The 21,467-nt window shown below is 39.6% G+C and overlaps 1 protein-coding gene across 7 annotated transcripts in view; it reads left to right on the top strand.

The window, feature by feature from the left end:
• Positions 1 to 21,467, top strand: part of Fut10 (fucosyltransferase 10) — an 88,642-nt gene that overhangs the window by 89 nt on the left and 67,086 nt on the right. For 2 of the 7 annotated variants that reach the window (XM_015501247.2, XM_048792801.1), the window contains exons 1-3: positions 2,748 to 2,893; positions 11,131 to 11,482; positions 13,365 to 13,659. In XM_015501247.2, coding sequence (XP_015356733.1) covers positions 11,402 to 11,482; positions 13,365 to 13,659 — 376 coding nt within the window. In that variant the 5' untranslated portion in view covers positions 2,748 to 2,893; positions 11,131 to 11,401. Of the gene's footprint in view, positions 1 to 2,747; positions 2,894 to 2,918; positions 3,202 to 7,596; positions 8,014 to 11,130; positions 11,483 to 11,722; positions 12,274 to 13,364; positions 13,660 to 21,467 lie in introns of those variants that run through there. The other 5 variants (XM_048792802.1, XM_048792798.1, XM_015501248.2 and 2 more) reach the window with 5 other exon arrangements.

Below are 21,467 nucleotides of genomic sequence, written 5' to 3'. Positions count from 1 at the left end.
GGCTAGGTAGTGTACCAAGATACAGAAGTTGAGGACATTTAGGCTTAGGCTTGGAATTGGCACCCTGTTATTTCTGTCACACTTTGCAGCCAACCTTGTCACAAAGCTGGCTTGAGTTTTCTTCTCTGACCCATGTATTATATAGAAGTGTGCTGTTTAATCTCCACATATTTGGGGTTTTTCCAGTTATTGATTTCTTGTTTAATTCCATTGTTGTCTGAAATGTGATATCTATTACTTTAAATTTGTTAAGGTATATTTTATTGTCTAGTGTCTTTATACATGTCTTTTGATTCATATACATGTATTAGGCATATTTTATGGGAATTTCTGGGTCATAAAGCATGTGTACATTTAGGTCCAGTAGATATCAATAGGCAGTTTTCCAAAGTGGCTGTCACAATTATTCCTCCACCAATAATTCTTGAGTTTCTTAGTTTCTTGCTCCATGTGCTCCACAGATTTTCCTTCACTTGGTATTGTCAATTTTAAAATTTGTAACCATTTTGGTGGGTGTTAGTAGTACTTTATTGTGTTCACTTGCATTTCCTTGATGAATAAAGAAGTTAAGCATCTTTTCACATACTTACTGGCTATTTAGATTCCTTCTTGGTGAAGTGCTATATTTTTTTGATTGCTTTTCTTTCTCTTTCTTTCTTTCTTTCTCCCCCTGCTCCTCCTCCTCCTCCTTGACTGCTTGTCTTTCTTATTGCATTGTAGGAATTCTTGACATGTTCTGAGTATTAACTCTTTGTTAGATACTATCTATTGAAAATGTTATGAATCTGGAATGTCTCCCAAAGGCTCATGAGTTGAAGACCTGATACCCAATGCAGCAATATCCAGGTTTAGGATTTTGAGGATGTGATGGAATCCTGAGAGACTATCCTTATCAGTGGATTAATCCTGTGATAGCTGAATGGACTACTGGGAGGTGGTAGAAACTGTTGGCAGGTGGGGCATGACTAGAGGAAGTGGGTCATCCAGGATGTGCTTTTAGGGATTATGTCTTTTCCCCATCCCCCCATCCCCCTTCCTGGCTGCCATGAGCTGAGCAGCTTTCTTCTACCACCCTTCTGCCATGATGTTCTGTCTCACCTCAGGCTCAGAGCTATAGAACTGGCTGACCATGGGGTGAAACTTCTCAAACTAAGCCAAAACAAATATTTCCTCCTTTAAGTTGTTCATATCAGATAGTTTGGTAATAGTGATGAAAAACTAATACAGAAGTAAGTATCTCTTATCTATCATTTTCCCACTTTCTAATGGTGTCTTTCATGAAAAGAATTTCTTACTTTTTTCATTTTGTTTCTGGGGATTGAATCCAGGGTCTTGCATATTCTATGCACATGCCCTACCACCTCCAACCCCTAGAACTCATTACTTTTAATATACTCAATTTTCAATCTTTTGTGTTTGATTTTTCTAGAAGTGGACAGTATTATTAGGTAACCATTTTTGCAGAGAAGTTAATTGAGGTGCTTGGCATGGGAGCTCTGCAGGATCAGGACTAGGATAAGGCAGACCTAGGACAGTATATCTGGGTCCTGCAGCTGCACCCAAGATTTGCAGTGACTGCCCTCCTAAACAGAAGCAATAACTTCATGGGAACTGAATTACCCCTTTCCATGATCACAAGTCTGGTTGATGAACATTGGGAACTGCAAGTGGAAATTGCCTCTTACACCCACAAGCAATAAGGACTTCTCCAGAGCTACTCCCAGAATCAGAACTGAAATAATGATCAATCAGACCACAGTTGGATCAAGTCGGCTTAATTATGTGTACCCTTTCCCCTGTTCCAATTCTTCCTGTATTTGAATCTAAAGCTCATTTATCCACACAAAGGGCTGAAATGCTGGATCTTACTTTGCCTTCCAAATATGGCCATGTTGATTAAAGTTATTTTCCTGTTTTTCACCATCACCTTTTCTTTATTTCTTTTTTTTTGGGGGGCGGGGGTGGGGAAGGGGGTTGATTCATTGGAATCCCCCATGTCAGGCTTCTAGCCTAGAGCTCCATTAACAGCTCCAGCCCTCCCCAAAGTCTTAAATAATGTCCTTAGGTTGATCACCACCTGGACTAAGGCAAAATATTTTTAATTGGTTTATCTGGATTGGATTCTCAGTATCAGTTTTCTTTTAGCAGTACTGTAGTCCATGTGGCTGCTATAACAAAATACCTTAGACTGGGTGCCTTATAAGCAACTGAAGTGACGACTTGGAGACTGGGCAGTCCAAGATGGAAGCTCAGGTAGATTTCCTCAGGTGATGGTAGGACCCCCCTGCCATCTCTGTCAGACTCTGTCCTCCTGACCAAATCACATCCCTGATGGTTCCCCTCCCAACACCACTGCACTAGGACACAAACATTTGGTCTACACCAACCAGTAATACCAAACTAAATGATCCTACTAAAGTTCACTCTACCAAACACCAAGGAAACTGATTAAAGGATCTCAGAATTGGATTAGCAAAAAAAAAAAAAGACTCACAATTTTCCTAAATAGCTAACTTTGAACTTTAGTACTTGTATAGTTTGAGAAGAAGAGTTTCCTGTGACTTAAGAGGGCCTCAGGAGCCTTCCTTTCTAGAAGGCTTTCATGAAGAACTTTCCAAAACTTTCAAGAAGAACTGAGTCCTAGGGCGGATTGTGCTTGGACGCCCCAGGGAGGAGAGGATCCATGTTCTCTGAAGCAAGCCCCACCCGCCGCGTCCCCGCTACTCCCCGCCGTAAGGCATTAGTGAAAACCTGGATCCAGGATCTCTCATCCTCAACGCAGCCCATTCCGGCAACCTTTCCCGGTCTTCCCCCAGGCCAAGAGGGGGCGCAAACTGAAAGTGAAAAGCAGCCTGCTGTAATCCGTTTAGCTATCCTCCTACGCTGCGGCGAGGTGAGTGTGGAACTGTGGGTCTTCTCTAGTTTGGGTAATGGCCTGATGGGGGCAGGGGCTTGATGTAGAGAAAAGAAAAGAGACTTTTCTGTTGCCCTTGGAAACTGGGACGCGCCTACTGGAGCCAACAGTTGAAGAAAATCTCTATGCCAAGAAGGGTATGAGTGTTAGGAGACCGAGTTGTGCACTAAAAGAGTCTACGTCTGTTTGAGAACAGAAACCTTGGGCAGATCTTTCTAGAGCCACGGCCTGAGATTTAAGCTGATCCGGCTGCTGAGATGGCACAAGTGGGAGGCTGATGACAGGCGGTGGGTATAACCGGGAGCCCAGAGGAGGAGCGCGCGGTTCTGCTGCTGCGCTAGCTGCGCCTCTGGCGCCGGGGACCTCGCGTTCCTCCCCCTGCCTGCCACCATCTGCTTCCCCTAACTTTGCTTGTGTATTGTGCATTGCTTCAGTGCACTTGGGTCTTCACTGAGAATCACTTGTTGCTAGAATTTCGTGCGGAACTAGCAGCAATCCTGACTTTCCAGCTGTGGAGATTCTTGTGTATATATTACAGAAAATACCTTGGGAGAGCCCCCAGACTGCAGGCTTTGGTTTTCCACGTGCAAGCCATTTCGAAAGGTGTTTTTGTACCCAGTTAGCTCCCTTAGAGCTATTTTCTATATTTTATGTAAGACATAGAATACTGCTGTGATTTTAAGACATTTACTTGGGATCCTTCCACCACCCATACTGGGATTTGAATCCAGGGTTGCTTTACTACTGAGCTACATCCCCTGCCCTTTTAATTTTTATTTATTTATTTATTTTTTTATTTTGAGACAGAGTCATGCTAAATTGCCCAAGCAATCCTCAAACTTGAGATCCTCCTGCCTCAGCCTCCCAAATGGCTGGGATTACAAGCATGTACCACCACACCAGTCTTGGGATCTTTTAATAATTCTTTAATACTTAGGAAATGCTATGGCAAACTACTGTATTTCTTAACATTGAAGCGCCAACAGGTTACTCCCACTTACTGCCACAGTACCCAGAAATGTTGGGGAGAATATTTTATGCTTGAGGTGACTTGGATTGTTCATTTTATTTGTAAAATACATGCAACTCTGGTTGGGTACAATTTTGAATAAGGAAAATCGGTCGTCAGGACCTCAGTGCCTTCATACATCCTCCCTTCTCTCAAATGAGATCCTCCCTTCTGCAGAAGCTTATGACCAATTGTGGGCTTGTTGGTGATTTCACTCTGCAAAGTAGGGCCTTGTTTTCCCACAGTCCACCATTGTCTCCAACAGAGGTCTTTCAGGTGGGGCCTGGCCATCTGCATTGAATAAACAGTACAGGTATTAGCACACTAAAGTTTCCAAGCCACCAATATAGACAGCATCCTAGCCTCAGTCTTAGAACTTTCTCCTGCTGCCTCTAAGCCAGAGACAAAGTTGTAGCATTAAGTGATCATTAAGGTTTGTGCATATTTTGAAATGGCTACAATAACTCTTCATTTGCTAGCTTCCTGCTAGGTGGCAGTGTGCAACAGTGAATTAAACATCCAGCATCAACTGTTACTGTGTTGCTTATCTTTTATTCTTCAAGGAGGAAAAAAGTAGTGTGTTTTCAAGTTATATCTTACCAACAGATCATTTTTTGAAAAAGAAATTCAACCTGGTTAAATTTAGGAAATAAAGAAAAAGAAAATAGTTTGCATAAACAATGATGTTATTCATGTATGTATAAATATTGCTCAGTATGCAGACATTTCCAACCTGTATTTAAATACTTTTTATTTGGAATGTAAAGAGTTGATTTCAGCAAGAAATGCAGTATCTTACTCAACTATCAGCATTCTACAATAAAAATGTTATCACGTTACTGTACAAGGGTTTTTGAAAAATTAAGAAAAATTAAGCTGGGTGTGTAGTGGTAGTGCATGCCTGTAATTTTAGTGACTCAGGAGGCTGAGGCAGGAGGGTTACAAGTTCAGCGCCAGCTTAGCAATTTAGTGAGATCATCAGCAACTTAAAAAAACTCTCTCAGTTAAAAAAAAGTTTATCTTTATTTATAATGTGTTTCAGAGTTTTTTTTTTTTTTTTTTTTTTTTTTTTTAGGATACAATTTTAGTTTTCAAAAGGTAATGTTGAATTACTAAAAGGGAAAATGGGGCTGGAGATGCATCTCAGTAGTAGAGTGCTTGCTAAGCATGCTTAAGGTCCTGGATTTGATCCCCAGTGCAGGAGGGGGGAAATTAACAATCCTAAACTTGTTATATACAAATATTTTTTGTTTTATATTTCTTGAAATTCTAGTTTGTGATTATTCAAATTGTCTTGATGATTATCATTTTACTAACTTAAACTTTCTTCTCTGGAGAATTTTTGCACCTGGACACTATTCATGGGAATAGAGAACTTGTTTTTGGCAAGAAACTTCAGAAGATTGCCTGGTACAGCTATTGTTTATAGACATGTGAAATGTTAGCCATATTCTGTGTTATTTAACCAGCTCCTCATTCATGATTATGTAAATTGCTAAAAGTAGATGAGATATTTTTCTTCATATCTGCCAAGTAGAAAAATTGTCACACAAAAAAATCTATAAGTTCTTTTTGAAGAATGAATAGTTACTAAGAAGACCTTATAGGAAAAACAAAAATGAAGAATTCTTGCCTTGGGGGATTGCAAGTTCAAGGCCAGCCTGGGTCACTTTGTGAGACCCTGTCCCAGATAAAATTAAAAAAGGTGTGGGGGTGTAGCTCAGAGGTATGGCTCTGGGTTCAATCCCTAGTACTGCAAACAAATAAACAAATCAAAGATGATGCCTTCTTGCTTCTTGAGGAGTCACCTTAGTTCTTATTTTGACATAAAAGCTTCAGTCTTGTGCCCCAATCACCCCTTTTAACTGTGCTTTTTTTACTGGGGCTTTATATCAGTGGAGGCTGTATTATTAACACTGAAGTGTGTATCTGGAATCTAAGGGCACACCCTGACACCTCCCCACCCCTTTAATAGTCCATCTTGATTCACAAGGCTGCCAGTGCTCCTTTCTCCCTTCCTAGTCTCTGTTAGTCTTGCCTGAAATGTGTGCTTGGTTGCATAAAATAACCTTCCCAAGTAGAAATCTTTAACCCTCAGCCTTCTTTATATAAAAATAATTGCCTAGCAAGATCAGAAGTCCATTAAGAACCATGGAAATAAATGTTGATAAAATTGGGTAAACATCAAAATTGGAATCATTACACTGTGGTCATTAGATGCTATAGGGACAGTGGCAGGTATTAAAGAAGTTTTCAAATTAAACACTAGACCAACTGTTTCATGTCACAATTGTTTTTTATGCACCCAATGAAGCAGCTTCAGAAAGTTTTCTAAAATCCTCCAGCTTCCTGCCTTTTCTCCATTGTTGTGATAGAAATAATGCACAGGATGACATGGATCTATAAGCTGACTTGGTCTTGGGAGGGGTATATCCCATTTTAGGTAATCTTGAGAATCTTGTGGAATGGCTGGAAAAGTAAAAGATGTTCAGGCACTCTAGAGAAGGCACAGAAGAGGAAGCTCTGCATTCTAGGTATAGCTGGGACAGAATGTGTGAGGAGGACACCAGGAAAGAAGCAAGAGGTGTGGGGCGGGATGCACATCCTCTAGCTTTTAAGCTAGCAGAGTTTTATATTTACCTTGAGATCTTTGGGAAGCCATTGAAGGATGTCAATCAGAGGTGATATACCTAATCAACATTCTAGGGACATCTCTTTATATCTGAATGGAGAATGCATGAAGGTCAGACTAGGAAGAACACTGGTTATTGGGTCTTGGGAGTAACCAGGTAGGAATGAGTGAGGAGTGTTAATGAGAGATAGTTGAAAGGAGGTAGTTGCATGTGCCTGACGAGTGGTCCAAAGTCCCGTTATGGTTTATATTTGGAACGTACCTCAAAGGCTCATGTGTTGAAGGATTGGTCTATAGTGTAGCAATTTTCAGACTTGGGGTTTTTGGGAAGGGCTCTGATCTCATCAATGTAGTAATCCAATAATGCATTCATAATTGAATGGACTGTAAAACCATGATCCAAAATAAATATTTCCTCTTGTAAGATTGTTTTTCTCAGGTATTTTGTCACAGCATGGAAATCAGACTAATACGGGTCCTTAGACATCTTCCCATCAGTCTACCATCTCATCTCTTTCTAAGCAACCATGTAAGGGATGTCCTGGAGATTTATGTTATAGAGTGACAACACTTCCTGGGAGAGTCAAGCTAACTGGAGAAATTATACTTTAATAGAAATAATTTAATAGGAATAATTTAAGTTTGATAATTAGTTGTATCCCCTCTAAAAGCCCTTCCTGGTATTATATTCATCTCAGTTAAGAGGGTTGTTTATTAAAACAATTGATTTCCAGTTGCTAGATGAGAAAGAACTGAGCAGAGAAGGCTTCCCAGAGCTCCCTGCCTTCTGCCTCATCTCTTTCCTGCCAATAAGGAGAGGGAGCAGAGAGGGACACAGACTGTCAGGGTTGGAAATCTCGTGTATCAAGTGCATCACTAGGCTTGGCTTCTCATTTTTCAGTCTAAAGGACAGGGTAGAATCATTTCTTTGTTCCAATTCTGGCCCTGCACAGCCAGAATTTGGAGCTGGCACACTCAGACTGCTAATTTTCTTTGAGATACTCAGTCTTTCTTCTGTCTCTCTTAATTCAAAACAAAGTAGGAAATATGGATCCATTTTAGGATGACAGTGCTGCTGGTTTTGGTGGAATAGCACTTGCAGGGGCATGAGGCAGTTGCACTTAGCTCCAAACCCCACTCTGGGCAGCAGATGGCCAGCCCCGGGGCAGTACATTACAGAAGCTCAGCTTCTAGGGTCAAGAGTATTGGTTAGTAAGAGTCCATTTCAGATGTGATGTTCTGTGATTGAACAAACACATTGCTCTGTACCAGAAAAAAAAAAATTGGGGGGCATTCTCTTAGAAGACTCTGAGATTTATTTTTCAGGCAATGCTAGGCAGAAGGGCACTTTGCTCTTGGAGTGCCATGGAGTTGGAGATTGGTGGTCTTCATCGTGCTCTCTGCAAAGCCCATCTGTCACACAAGCTGGGAGACTGCTGACTTGATGATGGGCCTTGGGTAATTAATACTATATATTAGATTGATTGTTACTGCTACAAATGTACCCTGAGACTTGGTTGATGGCTGCATACTATAAATCACAGTACTGGGATCTGTTCTTTATTGGTGGGTATTTAACCACTGCTTGGTCCCTGAGATCTCACTACTCTAGCTTCAGGAGTATAACCTAAGTTGAGATTTTCCAGATGCAAGGGAATTTGTAGCCTTAAATTCTTCCATTGCAGAATTTTCTTTCTACAGCCTTATAAAGACCCCACAACCGACCTGAGCTATCTGGTAGCTGTAAAAACATTCCCAAATCTGTCCTCAAGTTCTCTCTCCATCCTTTGTTTTCCTTTGTCCCTGACTTGTTTTGTATTCATGACAAACTTTCATTGTTTTTCCCATGTCTTTCCTTTCCATTGATCTTGGAGTCAAGTGACCTGATTTCTAGATCCACTTCTGCCTTAAAAACAAACAAACAAACAAACAAACAAACAAAGAAACCTAAGATCCAGGCAAATCACTTAAAGTTGCTGAAGATCAGTTTACTTATTTGTTGGAACTGGGAATACAATACCTCCTTGTCTAGCTTACAAAGTGGTTATAAGATTGAGTGGACTGACAGACCTAAAACTTTTGAGAGTGATATAATTTTATTCTCTTTTAAGCTTATAATATTGTTTTACTTTCTAATCTGGGTGCATTAATTATAATAAATTGCTTTTGCACCTAAGTAGAAAAAAATTTTTTTAAAGAGAGAGAGAGAGAAAGAGAGAGAATTTTAATGTTTATTTTTTAGTTTTCGGCAGACACAACATCTTTGTTTGTATGTGGTGCTGAGGATCGAACCCGGGCCGCACGCATGCCAGGCGAGCGCGCTACTGCTTGAGCCACATCCCCAGCCCCTAAGTAGAAAATTTGATAATTTTTCTGTTATGCAAAGGAAAGAAACAATGATAATTAACTTTTATTGTTTATTATTAAAAAAACTGAGGCTTAGTAACTTGTCCAAATTATATTATGTATAAGTGATAGAATCAGAATTAGAACCCAAATAGCCAGCTTCACATTTTATGTAGCTAATATCTACTATCATCTACTGAGTAGAAGGTAAGGAGCTTTACAGGTTCCTGGTAGATTTTGTTTTGTTTTCTCTAACATACTAGCCAACAACTATTCTACGTAGTTTTTTTTTTTGTTGTTTATTTGTTTTTTCCCTCCTGTGGTTCAGGTAGATAGCTGTAATGTTAGCATTATCTGGTAGGAATTTTATAGTATTAATGGTTAAAAAAAAATAGAAAAGAGTCATGTACAGTGGCAAAGGCCTGTAATCCCAGTGAGTCAGGAGGCTGAGACAGGAGGATCTCAAGTTTGAGACCAGCCTCAGCAACTTAGGAAGGCCCCATGTGTCTTAGTGAAACACTATCTCAAAATTAAAAAATAAAAAGGGTTGTGGTAAAGTGCCTCTGGGTTGAATCCCCAGTACAAAAAAACAAAACCAAAACAATACAAAGAAAGAAAAAACAAACAAAAAAACCCCCAAACCACATGAACTCAAAAGCCAGACTCTTTTCTGGTTGTAGTATTTATCAAAGTTATGAAGTTATTGTCTTGAGCAATTTACCTTGCTGCCTTCAAATTTAATATTCTCACCTTCAAAACTAAGGATAGTAGTTGCTACTTCATGCAGTCGTTTTTGGCTTATAAATGCTACATACTTAGGAAAGGCCTTGCCCATAATAGGTTGTTCAATAAACATGAACAGTCTCCTTTTCATGTTCATATCTCCTTAAGAAGTTCCAGTTGATGAGACAGTGACGTTGAGAATTCAGCTTCACTTCCATCTAATAAAAATCATAATAATATTTAAATTTATGGTGCACCTGCATTATGCCAGCTGGGGAGTTGAGATTTGAATCCTTGCAGGCTGACTCTAGAGTCTGTTTTCATAGTTACTCTATTTTGAGAATTCCCATGGATGAAAGAAGAAAAATGCACTTTCAGTGAGTCTTTGTGTTATTGAGGAAGAAAAGTATCCTGGGCTTAAAAGTAAATCAAGATAAGAGAAGAGCTCACTTTTTTAGACCCAGGTCTAGAGTTCCGTATCATTTTTACAGTTCTAGTTATATCTTTAACTCTCTCCTAGAAACCTGTGGCTCTGAGTTAGGGTCAGGCCTTTGGAGCACTGTGAAGCAATACTGACCATCTTCTGGAAGCTGATCCCTGCACAAGGCCATTTGCTAAGACGTGGAACTCATGGAATCTTGGGAATAAGAGACAATCTTTTGGAACCATGTAGTTCCTTCTTAAAACTTTTCAAAAAGATCATCCATTGAGATAGATGAAACCAGAGTCATGTTGTTCAAACAGCACACTGCTTTATTACACTTGCCATACAAGAATTAACAAAATAAATTAATAATCATGTTTCTTTATGTTTTCACTGAAGTTGGTTTTCTTGGGGTATACTGGGACAGTTGATGATCATCCATTATAAATTTTCTTTGTCCAGTGTTGGGGATTAAACCCAGGACCTCTTGCATGCTAGGCAAGCACTTTACCACTGACCAATACCCTAGTCAATTATTATTCATTTTTGATTGAAGCCTGACCATTTTTTTTTTCTAATTTTTAACCAGAGTGGGTACATAGTCCTGGTACTTTCTTTCCTTTTTTCCCCACTCTGTAATGGTAGAGAGTGATTGAACTCAGGGCCTCATGTATGCTAGTCAAGTGCTCTACCACTGAGCTATACTCCTAACCTCTTGTCCTGGTACTTTCTGTTCTACTTCTTTATTCCTTTGAAACCTCAATATAAGGGAGTAACTTCATATAAATGGCTTCTGGAATTCGGTCCTCTTTTGCCATAGAAAATTAAGTGAAAGAGAATTTTAGATTTGGTACCTGATTGTAGATTTGACATGCTCTTCTAATGGGCTAGGTGACCTTAGGTGAGCCACTTCACTACTCTAGTCTCCATTTCCCTGTCTGTGAATGAGTTATTACGACTACATGATCTCCAAGATTCCTTTTAGTTTAAAACATTAGTGCTTGTACATGATAAACCTGTAAGACTACGTTTATTAAATCTTGTGCACTATGGCTAAAAGATTATCCATTTGTCTGTTACAGAATTGTTTGATGTCTTCTTGTCTGAAGAATCTCCAGCTGCTCTGATGATGGCTTAAGAAGACTGCATGCTGTTTGCTCTCGATGCCAAGCCAGGCTCGCTCAAAACCTCAGATCTCAGTCCTTCATGGAGACCAGGTCCCAGCAGGAATGGCAGTGCAAGAAATTGGCACCCAGATGGTTCCTCCATGTGAAGTTGTCTCGGGCTATGGGCTGCCGCGAGAACACCTGTTAACTGGGCTAGCCCTCTGTCAGTCACCCAGGGCAGGGCAGCATGGTGCGGATTCAGAGGAGGAAGGTTTTGGCATCTTGCCTGTGCATGACAGCTACTGTCTTTCTGCTCGTCACACTCCAGGTACCAAGAATTTGAGTTGTGTAATGTGGATTCATTACTGAGCCTTTGCCATCTCCTCTATATCCCCAGCTCTATTCTCACAGAATTCCAAGTATGTTACTTTTTGCTTAATCTTTCAGGATCAGGTGATTGCTACTGTCTAAGGCATACATTTTCTTCTGTATACTTTTAGTAACCTCAGATTGCTTATAATATCCAACACAGTGTAAAAATTATGTGAATGGTTGTTATACTTTATTGTTTAGGGAATAATTCAAGGAAAAAAAAGTCTATACATGTTCAGTACAGATGCAAATTTTCTTTGAATATTTTTGATCCACAGTTGGTTGACTCTATAGATGTGGAACTTGCATATACAGAGGGCTGACTGCAGGAAAAATGTAAATGTGCCTTCTTTTAACTGCTTTATGTGCTTGATAGCCTGATCATTGATGTTTAAAGCATATGTAAAAAAACCCTTTTGATAATATTTTTGTAGCCTGATCATTGATGTTTAAAGCATATGTAAAAAAACCCTTTTGATAATATTTTTGTAGGGCCGTATTGGCATTAAATCTTAAAGTGTGAAAAATTTTGGAGAACAACTGGTCCTCAGTTTCAATCTCACCACCTCCAGATTACTATTTCTGATGGCCTGGCTGTCCAGTGATTCTGACTTAGACTATCTTGACGTAGGTAAAAATGTGGTTTTATGTGGAAGCGAGTGAAGATCCAATCCCCAATGGTTTACTGTGTTGATAACGCAGATTCCAGGAAGTTTTGCCGTTATACTTCATGGTGTCAGTGCAATAGTAGGTATTATTAAAAATATAACTCTCATATTATGACTTCTTTAATTGCAATAAAGGTAATCCGCTGGTAGTTTACAGCTCTTTTTCCCTGGAGCGTCATCGTTAGCGTAGACAGGTAGAAACCCTATTGTAATTTTCAAGGTACTATATGTGCTAGGCGCTATGTATGCTGATGAAATAGCAGAGAAATGGGTCTACGTGTAGAATAGAATTTTTATTTTGGAGGCTCTTTTCATGTCCCATATGCCTGGAACCTGTGAATATGTTACTCACACGGCAAAAAAGACTTTGCATATGGGATTAATGTGATATACCTTGAGGTATGGAAATGCTTTGGTGTGAATATCTCTCAGAGTTCACATGTTGGGAACTTGGTCCTCAATGCAACAGGATTGAGAGGTGGGAACTTTAAGAGGTGATTAGGTCATGAGGGCAGATGAGTGCCTTATAGTGGAAGTCAGTTAGTTGTCCCTGGTGTAGGTTCCCGATCAAAGCATAAGCGTGTCTTCCTTTCCTGCTCAGGGACCCCTTGACTTTGTACTTTCTAGCCTCCAGAACTGTAAGAAATACATCTCAATTCTTTGTAAATTACTCAATCTCAGGTGTTCTGGTAAGGCAGCATGATATCAACTAAAACAGGAGATTATCCTGAATTATCTATGGAGGCCCAGTGTAATCACATGAATCATTAAGAGTACAGTCTTTCCTGGCTCTCGTTAGACAGAGAAATATTATCAAAAGAGCCACAGTCTTCAGTGCTGCTGGCTTTGAAGAAGTAGGAAGGCGGCCTTGAGTCCAGAACTGTGGGCTGCCTCCAAGAGAGAGAAAAGGCAAGAAACTGATTCTCCCAATCTCCAAAAAAGAATAAAGGCCTACTGGCCCCTTGATTTTAGCCCAGTGAGTCTCATTTCAAATTTCTGACCTTCAGAACTGTGTAATAATAAGTGTGTGCTGTTTTGAATTATTAAGTTCATGGAAATTTGTTACAGCAACAATAGAAAACTAGTAGGAGGCTAAATCATCAAGATGAGTGAGATATGCTGATGAAAGTTAAATAATGTGACTCTGGTAATAATTGCCTTCATTCTTAGGTCGTGGTTGAGCTAGGAAAATTTGAAAGGAAGACGTTTAAAAATTCCAATTTGCAAGATGGACATAAAAAATTGGAGGAAGAGCCTGAACATCTCAATCCATTCCTTCAGAAAGACGCACTGTCCTTGATTAGGAAGAGACAACTGGAAATCGACAGCTACCCCATCATGCTCTGGTGGTCCCCACTGACTGGGGAAACTGGACGGCTGGGCCAGTGTGGAGCAGATGCCTGTTTCTTCACCATCAACCGGACTTACTGGCACCATCCCATGACCAAAGCGTTCCTCTTCTATGGTAAGTAGGGCTTCTGTCTTTCTTCCTTTGCCTGCTGCTGCCTCACTCCAAAACTGAGTTACTGCATGTTTCCTGTGGAAGAGGGGGTGGAGCTCCCCTTGAAGACACTTGGGCACACCTGGTTTCCTCTGTGGAAGGCCTGAGCATTTAGCAAATATAAACATCAAGGAAATCTGATCAGCAAAGAAGTGTTTGTCCAGACTAGTTGGTATTTATGGAGGAGAAGAGAGATTTTTTTTTTTCTCACCTTTTCACTGTTAAGTTTTGTGCTTATTACATTTGTTATCAGGGGATTGGGTATTGCATATACACTGACATGAATTCAAAATGTCACTTGTGATGAAAGCCAGGTTTTGATTACAGTGACAGATTTTTAATTGTACTTAAGCCAAGAATCATGTTCTTCATTTATTTAACGTCAGATTAATCAGAAATAAAAATAAAAAGATTATTCAGTGTCACCTTTCAAGAGTTCTTGAGGCTGATTATTTGTCATGCTGGGATTGAAGGGCAACCAAACCCCAGTAGATGTAGTTTGCAGGATACCAGCAGAGATGGGAATACAGAGTTTCTTGGTGATGAGAGGTGGGGCCAGGGAGACCAATTGGCTAAATGCATGTGAAACTAATTGCTTCAGTTACGAAGTCAATGAAATCTGTTTTAGAGTGGGTATGAATGTATATATATATGTGTGTGTGTGTCTGTTGCTGGCTCTGGAAAGGTAGAACTGTTATTCTCAGTGTTCTGCCTAACAACAGCTTAAATAAAACTGTTGAAAATGAGAAATGAGTTCATTAGAAACTAAGTGGTAGGTATGCCCCACTAGTTGGTCAGGGCTACAGAGCAGTGTTCTGTTATAGGTAAGCATTCACGGAAATTCCAGATACTTAAAAATCCACAGAAATTCCAAGTACAGCCTAAATATCTCTTATCTGAAGTGTTTCAAATTTTGTATTTTCTTGGATTTTGGAATATTTGTATGTACATAATTATTATTTTGGAGATGAAACCCAGATCTAAACACAAAATTTATTTATGTTTGAGATATATCTCAGACACATAGCCTGGAAGTAATTTTATCCACTTTTTTTTTTTTTTTTTGCAATTCTGGGTATACAACCCAAGGACATTCTACCACTGATCTATACTCCTCGCCCTTTTTAGTTATTTTGATTTTTTTATTAGTTCATTACAGTTATATATAATTTGATGTTATTTCTGGCATAATTATACAAACATGGAATTTAATTTGTCCAAGTCAGTCCCTAGTACTTCACCTTTCCTTCTCTTCCTCCCTCTGCCTGCTCCCTTTCTAGGATTCTACTGATCTTTCTTCTATTTATTTAACTGGTCTTTCTTTTTCACATCCCTCTACCTTCTCCCTCAATCCCACTGATCTACTCCTGATCTCTCTTCTATTTTCATGAAACCTCTTACCTCCCGTCTTTTTCCAGCTTCCATATATGAGAAAAACAATTGACCTTTGACTTTCTGTGTCTAGCTTATTTTTTTCACTTTTTGAAAATTCGTTCTTTTCAGATATACATGACAGTAGAATGTATTTTGACATATTATACATACATGGAGTGCAATGTATTCTAATTAGGATCCCATTCTTGTGGTTGTACATGATGTGGAGTTACACTGGTCATTTATTCATATAGGAACATAGGAAAGTTATGTCCAAGTCATTCTACTGTTTCTACTATTCCCAATCCCCTCCCTTTCCTTCATTCCCCTTTGCCTAATGCAGTGAACTTCTATTTTTTCCTCCTTACCTCCCCTATTTTTTCTTAGCATCCGCATATCAGAGAGAACATTCAGCCTTTGGGTTTGGGGGATTGGCTTATTTCACTTAGCACGATGTTCTCCAGTTTATTCGTTCTTCTTTATGACTGAGTAAAACTCCATTGTGCATATATATACCACATTTTGTTTATCCATTCTTCTGTTGACAGGCATCTAGGCTGGTTTCATAACTTGGCTAATGTGAATTGTGCTATTATAAACATTGATGCTGATTTTATATCTTTATGATATATAGCAAGAAGTGGGATAGCTGGGTCATATGGTAGTTCCATCCCTAGTTTTTTTGAAGAATCCCCAGACTGGTTTCTAGGGTGGTTGTACTAATTTTCAGTCCTACCAACAATATATAAGTATAGCTTTTCTCCCACATCCTCACCAGCATGTGTTATTATTTGTATTCTTGATAATTGCCATTCTGATTGGAGTGAGATGAAATCTCATTATACTTTTTTGTTTTGGTGGTACCAAAACAAAATTATGTGTATATGTGTATGTATGTATGTATATATATATATATAATTTTTTTGAGGTTATTGAGAGTGGGATAGTAGTCACCATTTTAGTCATAAGTTACAAATGTTCCTAACTTGGTACCATTGTTTATCCACTTTTTATATCCTAAAGTGTCCTTTTATATTTGTCCTGTCAGACTAATCTAGTGACTATCCTTTATTTGTTTGGCAAAGCAGGTGAATAATATAATTTTTGATGTTAATCATTCTCTTGAGGCAAAGATATGGCCCAGATGTACTGCAGAGCCAGTTGTTATATGTACCACAAGAGAAATGTCAACAAATCTTTTGGGGTTTCAGAGGCAGGAGGGAGCACATGATTGGAAGGATTAAGAAACGCTTTCTAAGGTCTCTTTCATAAACTAGGAGAGGAGTTGAGGGTGTATCTCTGTGATAGAGAATGTGCTTAGCATGCATGAGGGCCTGGGTTTAATCTCCAGCACCAAAATTTAAAAAATGATCTATTCTCTCTCTCTCTCTCTCTCTCTCTCTCACACACACACACACACACACACCTCCATACAGATATGGAGAAATTTGAAATTACCCTGAGAGATAATGGAATTGGGCCATGTTAGGATTGGAAGACATTTTATTATGAAGAACAGCATAAATGCGGTATGGAGGAAGGAGGAGTGAAGAGTAAGATCTGAGGTATAACAAGGAGGTTGGCTTCAGCATAGTTCTATATAAGGAAAAGAAAAGGATTGAAGGATATATTGAAACCAGAGCATGGAGAAACTTGAACACTGGCTTATGATTTTGGTTCCAATTAGAAGATAATGTTGGGGAGCAGTGAAAGTTGAACAACCTTTTAGAAATCTTTGAACCATTCTTGACTTAAGATGAAGTCTGTCTTCTCTAAACACCCATAAGGTGTGTATGTCATTGAATTGAACATCTATATGCCATGCACAATTCCAATCATGGAATAGAGAATCAGGAATGGGGATGATAAACAAAGTAACTGTGGCATTTGGTTTTGTACTGTATGGGCCTTCTCTTCCCTAAATAGATGATGGAGCAACATTGATTTTTACTTATACCTCTTCCCACCCTCATATCAAGCACAGTGCTTTGTATGGGATAGGTTCTCAGAAAATACTCATAGATACTTACAGCCAAAAAGAAATCTAACCTCTTCTTTGTAAAGAAAAGAAGACTGCAGCTTTGGGAGGCTAGGGAATGTGCCAAGATTGCATAGCAGTTGGCAGCGGAGGAACCAACCCAGTTTTCTGTTTGAGGACTCCAAACTTTTTATTAAGTAGGTCACTTAAACTGCAGTGGGACTCTGGTGCAGCAGGATTGAAAAGGAAAAGGCAGAAAGAATGATTATGGTATTAAAAGCTGACCTAATTAAGAGAAAAGGAAACTCGAAGGATTATGTGATCGCAAAGCTTCTGTCAACCAGAACATCTTTTGTTTGTCACCTTTGTAATCTAGTTTGTCTCTCTTCTTCCTTAAGATGATTTATTTACTTAATATGAATATATATCTGGTGGCAATAAAGAACTTAATTGGTGAAATATATCAAGTATTGGGTCTTCTTTGAGACATTTGAGAAATGCAAGGATTTAGCTGCTTGACAATTGCTTGAAAGAAAAATTAAGTGGTCACAAGTGAATAAATTAGTTTTTTTGGGGGTGGGGCTGGGAATGGGGATATTGGATCTAGAAATCAGAACCTTGTGCATATAAAGCATGTAATCTGCCTACCACTGAGCTACACCCTTAACTAGAAAGGGCTGGTAGTATTGGGGAAGACTTCTTGAAGGACATGAGTTGTGAGGAAGGATTTATAAAAGAGGTTGTGGATATAAGAGGGGAGAGTGGATTCAGTCATGAAATGTCACCAGCAAGTCAACAGAGATCAGCATTAGAGTGACAGATGATAAGGGCGTGTAAGTGAACAAGGTGTTTTGGTTGTAAAGTTCCCCTGAATGGTAGTGTCATTATCTATACTATGTATGCATTTCTAGTTTTTGGAGAGTTATGAGATTCATTTAGAACAAAAAATAGCAAATGTAGTAGGAAGCTTTCTTTGTTTCAGAGGATTCTTTGGGATTTCTCAGTGTCTTGGTGTAATCATGCATAATTAAAGAGAGGGAGGTAGGAGGAGAGCCCAGCTGTTCATATAGGGCCTCTCAAGGGTCAGTCCTCTGGCAGAATTCTCATCCCTCTATGTCTAGTCAGTTTTTTTTAGTTCACCAAGAATCTATCAGACCTTAATGAACTGAATGGTGTTGATTTTTTTTTAATATTTATTTTTTAGTTGTAGTTGGACATAATACCTGTACTTTATTTATTTATTTTTATGTGGTGCTGAGGATTGAACCCAGGGCCTCACACGTGCTAGGTGAGCACGCTACCACTGAGCTACAACCTCAGCCCCTGAATGGTGTTGATTTAAATAGGAGATTCATGTTTATAAGAAAAGCTGAAAAAAATCAATTAAAAAAAAAGCTGATTTATTGGTCACAGGATTCCTGATGTTCATTGTTCCAGGTATTTACTCCCAATGATCAAGTTAGCTTGAAAATGGAATTAGAATCATTAGGTTGCTTAGCGATCTTGGAATTACAGTCAACAAAGCCTTGAGGGATAGATCATCTATAACATGAGAAAGCCTGCTTAGCTTCCTCTGTCCCTCAGAGTAGTGGAAACCTTCATCACTGTCATCACTTCATCACTGCTAGCATAAAGAAACACTCTCCATGTATTCTCTTATTTAAAATGTCCACAACACAATATGTTACCCTAGGTATGATTACCATTTTAGATAGAGTTAAGTGATTTACAGAGAATGTCAGTGACTTGCATAAGGTCATATGGATGGTAAATGCCTGAACATGTATCCAAATCTGAACATCTGATTCTATAACTCTTGCTCTAGCTATTCATATTTTACCACACCATTACAGCACAGGCCCTAAGCATGTGTATCACAACCAGTGTTGTGGAACTCGTGTCCCCTAAAAGCTCATGTGTTGAAGTCTTTGTCCCTATCCAGTGGTATTATTGGGAGGTAATGGAACCTTTAGAAGGTAGAGTATAGTGGAATTAAGTTAGGTCATTGAAGGGATATCCTAGAAGGGGGATATTGGAACTCCAGCCCCTGTTTGCCTCCTGATCAACAAGTGGTGATCGGTTTTACTCCATTACATGTTCCTGCTATGATGTTCTGTCTTGCCACAGGTTCAAAATGGTGGGCCCAAGTGACTTAGACTGAAACCTCTGAAATAAATAAGCCAAACCAAAACTTTCCTCCCTCTAGATTGCTTTATCTCAGGTATTTTATCATAGCTGCAGAAACCTAGCACAACCAGCATCTTTCTCCTTTGTAAATGTTAAACAGTGGATTCTGTTGCTATTTATGTCTCTCTCATCTGGGTTTCATGCAAGCATTGACTCTTTAGTTTACTCATTTCCCTTTTAGACATTTTATTTGTTTTTTTCATGGCCGGTATTATTAGCAAACATGATGCGTGCAATAAGATCAACCCACATTCTTTGTGTTTTTAATTTTGTCCCTTTAAAACCTTATTAAGGAAGTTAATTCATCGCTCTAGAATTAATTTTCAACTCTAGCTGATCTCCTGCTTTTGTTTTCCCTCTTAGGAATGACAATATTATGATCACTTTAAATTGCAAGCACAGTTTCAAATTTAGTAAATGTAATATTCAGTCCCATGTAGAATCCAAGCTTCAAGCATGCCTCATTGTATCTTCTTGCATTTCCCAGCTCAGATCCCTGTCATACTGGAAGCCTGCTGTGGACTTTTTGCTCTGTGTTCACTCCTTGGTGCTCTTCTTTCTCCCTCAGCAGCTGCTTGGTGGAGCCAGCCAGAGTTGCAGTGAGGAGAGGTGGGGAGAATGGGGCATTTCTTACCTGGATAGGTAGCTTCATGTCCTCTAAATCTACCAGGTGGTTAAAGCTGATATCCACAGGAGGGCCTGGCAGATGATAATAGTGCACTTTTCTCATTCTGGATCATTTTCCTAGTACTCGGAGTTTCTTTGTTGGACTTCTAGCTTTTATAGTTTTCCTTTCCAGAAAGCTGCATTTCTGCTCTGGGTAGTCACATGGGAAACCCTCCCTGCTACTGGCATCCTGCAGAACACACCCAGCTTTTCTTCTCTGGAGGTCTTCTTGCCTCTCCCAGAACTTATTAGGAGGACCAAGACCCCCGACATGTGCCTGTGAGATGTGCTCACCTACCTGTCACCCCCACCAGCTTTGGTGGCTCAGCAGCTCTCCTCCACTCTCCTGAGAAGATGGGCCAAGGGAGCTGGACCTCAGCCTGCAGTATGCCTGAGCTGCCTCAGACATGTAGGCACTCTACCCAGCACAGTACTCTAGGTAGCCCCTTTGAAACCAGGGATTCAGGGCAGAGCAATAGCACTTTCCATGGAAACTCCCTAGTCTCCCTGCAGACTCTTTTCTCCCACCCTTTCTACATTCTTGACCTCATTGAGGAATCTGTGAACCATGGAATAGGTTCTCCTTTATCCTTTCTATAAATTCTGTGGGTGGAGGAGGCAAGTTGGAGTTTCTGTCTCATATTGGCCTTGGAACCTTGATATTTGTCGTCTTGGTTCATACTGACATCCAATTTTCTGTGTCTCTGTTGAGAGTTATCACTTGCCAGGCCCCTCCTGTGGAGGAGTTGCATGGAAAACAAGCAGATACAGTACCATAATTCTATTACTGTTGATACAGTACCAACTGTGGTAGATTCCTTATGCTGACTTCCCTCGTGGGTGTCTCCAAAGACGTATCTAAGAACCATCCTCGAGGTCAGAGATTTCTGCTGATCTCATCCATTGCATACACTCATTTATCTCTCCAGAGATTAATTTTATCTCAGGCTCTGTGCATTATTAAATGCAGATAGTAGATAATTGTCAATAACATGCCAGATTTATTGTGTCTTATTTGGGAGATGGTAAAGAAGTGGGCTTAATTGGAATGTTGGTCAGTAACCAAGCTGAACATGGAAAAGAAGGTCATAAGTGAGTGAGAGATTTACTTTATTTGTTATAATCAAACATTTTCTGTTAAACAGATGTTCCATTAAAATTTTGTTGTTGTTGTAGATGGACACAGTAACTTTATTTTATTTATTTTTATGTGGTGCTGAGGATTGAACCCAATGCCTCATACATGCTAGGCAAGTGCTCTACCACTAAGCTACAACCCCAGCCCATAGACATTCCATTTTAACTTATACAAATGATTGTGTATTGTTTTATTTAACATGATTATCTCTACTGGGTCTTGAGATGTTATATAAACTAATGCTCTCATGAAGCTCTGTTTAGACGTCTCCAGTGACTTCCCATCTCATTAAAATTCCAAGTCTTCCCTGTGGCCTGTGAAACTCGGCTTATTGTCCCCCTTCCCCCCATCCCATTCTTCAGGTTTCCTCCTAGGTCTTCCTCCTTTGCTCACCCCTCCCTCCACTGCTCTGCTGTGTCTCTCAAACTG

Source organism: Marmota marmota, unplaced genomic scaffold (assembly GCF_001458135.2).
Source record: "Marmota marmota marmota unplaced genomic scaffold, marMar, whole genome shotgun sequence".
In the NCBI taxonomy this organism is placed as follows: Eukaryota; Metazoa; Chordata; class Mammalia; order Rodentia; family Sciuridae; genus Marmota; species Marmota marmota.
Note: the sequence above shows the minus strand (reverse complement) of the source record. Positions and strands in the feature narration are given on the sequence as shown.